A 4,381-nucleotide genomic window follows, 5' to 3' on the forward strand; every position below is an offset into this window, starting at 1 on the left:
TGCCCATGGGTACAAACCATCGGTGGGAGCGCAGCGCCACCTATGGGTGAGCCCACGTAGGTCGGCTTGGCCTCTCAAGTGACGCTCTTACCATCCTTAACTTTTTGTACAGATAGATCATTTTCCCTCTTAGCTATGAAATAGTAATGTGTCTCACATAGTTTTTCTTTGTGACAATTATTCAAACAGTGAAATATATTAAGAAAAATATTGCCTCGGAGAAGAGAGAATGTACTAGTTTTGTGGTTGTATGGGCTATAAAACTAGTTTATGTCGTCAGTGCTGCTCTGAATGTGGAACATCAGCCAGTCATTTGACATCACAATAGTTTCTTTTAACGAGTTGGGATTTTCAAACTGAGCAGTGTAGATACAAGCTGTGCATGGAACTACGAGTATTTCGTTGGTGCCTGAACGCACCAATGACCCACGATTCAAACAGTTTTTTTAATGCGAAAATTACTTCATAATAAAAGACAGCGGCACAATAAACGTAATGTGGTCATTAGAGTGATATTCACATTTCTTCTGCAAATTGTATTCACAATCCATTCAGCTGATTTTGACAAGTCCTATTCGGTTTTTGAAAGCACTGCTGCCTCTTAAAGGGTATTATATCAAATATTCCATTATTCATGCATCCGTTTAGACATTTGAGGCTGCCGTAGGGCCATTTATTTCCCCATTATATGTGTCTGCCAGCCGATTCACACACCTCTGACATCTGTTCATACTGTAGAAACTATTCCGTTGTTAATTGTGTGTTAATTTCACTGGATGAAAAAAAACTATTATGTGTCACTTCTGCAAAGATCCTCTTGCCAAGCTGGTTCTCTGAGCGTCGAATAAAAACGAGAAGGTGTATCTGATCTGCTTTGTCCGTCTCCGATGGGTCTACTCTCTGCCCAATATGAGCTACAGGGGGAGCTCCAATATTATATGTGCGATTTGCTCTCTTCAAAACAGATGGAGGCACCTGCAGGACCAACATAGAAAATCGTGGGCAAATGTCCAGTTTTTGCTGTGAACTTTTTCTACGTACGTCACTTCAGATCGAAAAATAAATCCAGAAGGGAGAGTTCAACAATTACAAACAAATATTCACATTTGAATCAGAGTAAGGTTACGTAGAAGTACTTTAATGTCTATAACAATAGGGTTCATTAAGACTTTAATGCACTTTAATTAAGATTGCCCATAAAATAGAGGCACACCTCTGGGTGTGTTATATTCCTGGTTGGAATAATTGATGTCTGTATGTGGACAGATTATGTCCAACATGTAGTATAATTTCAAAATGTATCTTATCAATTCAAGTGGAACCTGCACATCCTGGTTTCAATTAACCAATCAGTGCTGCGTGTGCGCATTCGTATAAATCCCAAGAATAGGAACTGGGACTGGTTTCATGGCTCCAGGATGGAGGGGTTCCTGTCCACGTTTCCGCCCTACAATGTCTACGGTAACCCTGCGTGCGCTCCCCCGGCTCAGGGCGGCAGCTGGGGGAAGAGAGAGGGCCGCTTCATGACCCCTCAGGGCCTCAACTACCTGGAGCTCTGCAAGACCATTCTGTCTCAAGTCACCCCTTGTTTAACCCCTCCTCCACCCAAGAGGGTAAACACAAAAGAGTGCGGCGTGCAGGTGAACGCCAAAGTGGATAAACTCGTCCAGTGTTCGCTGGGTCCCAAGACGTTGCTCTGCACCGACCACCCCGCCTCCTCGAAGTGTCACAAGAGTCCGGATGAGTTCAAACCGGAGAGGAAGGCACTGTTCAATACGCCGCCGGTGAGCAGCCTGCGCTTCCTGAGACCCGTGTCCATCTACTCGCCGGTGTTTGATCGCAGGCTTTTGCTGAAAACGCTTACCGACAGCTGTGGAAGTGAGGGAGCCGAAACCCCTGAGGAAGCCGAATCTGATGCGGACACGGATCACAGTGGGAAGGACGTAGAGAAGAACTTGGGCACTACTTTCCACCGGTCTTCAAAGGGCTCCAACTTCCAGGTGGGTGCGAAGGATCCCAGGTAATTGTTGGAGTTTCCATGGAAGAATCTGAGCTGCAGATGAGGATCTAGTGGTCTGATATAAACGCTCATGTCAACATACAGGGCCTCAAACAGATGCCCACTTTGTCCTAATGACTGTATGAAAGTTTGAATATATTTCACACTGGCATTGTATTCAACCGGTTATCTTGTGTTTTAGTTCCTGGAGCAGAGGTATGGCTTTTTTCACTGTAAAAAGTGCAACATCCGGTGGGAGAGTGCTTATGTGTGGTGTATCTCTGGAACCAGTAAGGTACTGAGACTGCAGTAAATTATCAACAGTCGGTAACTTTGCATTTCTGTGTTCATAATGGTGACTTTCATTCTGTCAGGTGTACTACAAGCAGCTCTGCCGGAAGTGCCAGGTGGGGTTTAATCCCTACAGAGTGGAATCGATCCTCTGCAAGGTACCCACCTTTATCATTGTCTCAAGGATATCTCATTGGCTGTCCACGTCTGAAAGTTGCTCTGTGCCTTAAGACTGTTCAATATAAATTATTCTAGTTTTTAGCATCCTTCAACAGGGAGTGAAACATCTCCTGTGCTTGTGCCCGTAGTTCTTCACCCACTTTGCGGTCTCCTTGTGTTTCAGGGTTGCTCCCAAACTTGCTGCAGCTGTGAGAAGAAGCAGAGGCACATTAACATGAAGAGGCCTCACCGCCAAGACCTGTGTTGCCGCTGTAAAGGAATGAGGTTGTCCTGTGACGCTACCTATAGCTTCAAATACATTGTCTGAGCCGCCCGGCACGACTGTCTCCTTGTACATCTCCTTGCATCTGCCTTGAAGGTTGAAGTCACGCCAGTGATGTCAGCAGGAATCTCAAAGCGTTGCATAAATTCAAGCCACCTTTAGACGATTCGTCCCACGTTCTTCAATAGCAAAAATGCCGAATTTTTGCCTTTGTTTATTTGAGGCGTCTCAAAAAACCCCCGAAAAAAAGCTAATTTCCCTGCATTAACTGTGCAGCTCTGCTAAAGATTAAATCTATTTTTGTAAAAGGAAATAAAGGATATGAATTATAAACTGCAACACAAGTTGAAACTCTGAAAGTCCTTTATGAAACATCTCTGCATAACTGAACAAATGGTTTGAATAGCTGTACACATCTACAATGACATTCCTGGGATATTGGAAATGTTCTCGAGAGTTTACACGTTCGTCCCATGTCAAATTTGTTTATAGCAGACAGAATGATGGGTGTGAGGGTGTTGTTTCCTCTGGGACGTCTGTATTCCCGCAGCCCATAAAACATGTGATGGGTTAATTGAAGACTCTAAATTGAACTGGGCAAAGTGGGTATAAAAAAAAAAGTCTTCCAAATGAGGAGTCCAAAATTACACCCACTGTATGACTATCAACTTCTGTGGTGAGAGCATTTCCTATTTGACTGGATACCAAATGTCAGTATTTGTGTATTTAAAACAAACAAAAAAAACACTAATGCATCTGTTGGCACCAGTGACTGTTGAGGATTCTACAGTAAAACAGCCAAAATGGCTCAGTTTTGCACATATGTGCACCACACACGAGATGAATGAAAACCTTTGCAGTCTGTAAGATGCCTTCGCTGAGAATGCACGGGTTCAGATCTCCTGCTTGCCAACAAGGAAGCAGCTCAACAATTGCTGTTAGTTCACGTGCTTCCAATCCGCTTCGACTCTTGATCATCGCCACCATGTGCTGTTCTTCTATCACACAACTTTCAACACAATCAAAAGCTTGCATGTACTGCAGAGTCGGTACCAAGTTTAAGTCCAGTGAGACACTTAACAAGGCGGACAGGCAAGTGAGTTAAACCATATGTAACATATGGCACATCATTAAATTGAAACCAGTGAAATGAAAAGCTGAGGAAATGGGTTTTGATGTCTTTACTTTGAGACCAACTTGTACAGAGCTTCAACTCAAAACAACGTCACAAAGGCTAAAATTATTTACAGTGTGGGGGAAAAAAACAACTGTCCTCATCTAAAAAGCTTTAAAAATGTGCAACTTCTTCATTTGGCATGCAAACACGTTCTCCTACACACAGAAAAAAAAACTCACACCCACATGAGCTTGAAGCTCCCTTTTGCACCTCATACAAACGTATCTTTCAGATAAAAGGATTTTGTTAATAAATAGTTCAAACACTCCATACAGTACACTGAATGCATGCATGGCAGTTTGATTTGAGAGAACGAACATCGATATAAAAGTCAAATGAGTGTTGATGTGCAGCTGATCAGATATAAATAGTAACCATGATGTGTACAGCAGAGAGTTCTGGAGGGAGAATGAGGGAGATTCACAAAAAGGGGCTGACGACAGGAAGTGTTCAGAAGTAGCACTGGCTTTGC

The 4,381-nt window shown here is 43.2% G+C and overlaps 1 protein-coding gene across 1 annotated transcript; it reads left to right on the forward strand.

The window, feature by feature from the left end:
• Positions 1 to 1,226: 1,226 nt before the first annotated feature.
• Positions 1,227 to 2,907, forward strand: zar1l (zygote arrest 1-like). The gene is made up of 4 exons (XM_072374941.1): positions 1,227 to 2,000; positions 2,202 to 2,294; positions 2,374 to 2,448; positions 2,634 to 2,907. The coding sequence occupies exons 1-4, from the start codon at positions 1,419 to 1,421 to the stop codon at positions 2,775 to 2,777; spliced, it is 894 nt and encodes a 297-aa protein (XP_072231042.1). The 5' UTR covers positions 1,227 to 1,418; the 3' UTR covers positions 2,778 to 2,907.
• Positions 2,908 to 4,381: the final 1,474 nt, after the last annotated feature.

The sequence above is a fragment of the Leuresthes tenuis genome, unplaced genomic scaffold, assembly GCF_036924035.1.
Source record: "Leuresthes tenuis unplaced genomic scaffold, fLeuTen1.0.hap1 SCAF_21, whole genome shotgun sequence".
NCBI lineage: Eukaryota > Metazoa > Chordata > Actinopteri > Atheriniformes > Atherinopsidae > Leuresthes > Leuresthes tenuis.

Excerpts from the sequence above, each read along its gene's own strand:
- zar1l (XM_072374941.1), top strand. The coding sequence starts at position 1,419 with ATGGAGGGGTTCCTGTCCACGTTTCCGCCCTACAATGTCTACGGTAAC. Across the intron at positions 2,001-2,201 it reads CAAAGGGCTCCAACTTCCAG|TTCCTGGAGCAGAGGTATGG; the intron begins GTGGGTGCGAAG and ends CTTGTGTTTTAG. Across the intron at positions 2,449-2,633 it reads TGGAATCGATCCTCTGCAAG|GGTTGCTCCCAAACTTGCTG; the intron begins GTACCCACCTTT and ends CTTGTGTTTCAG.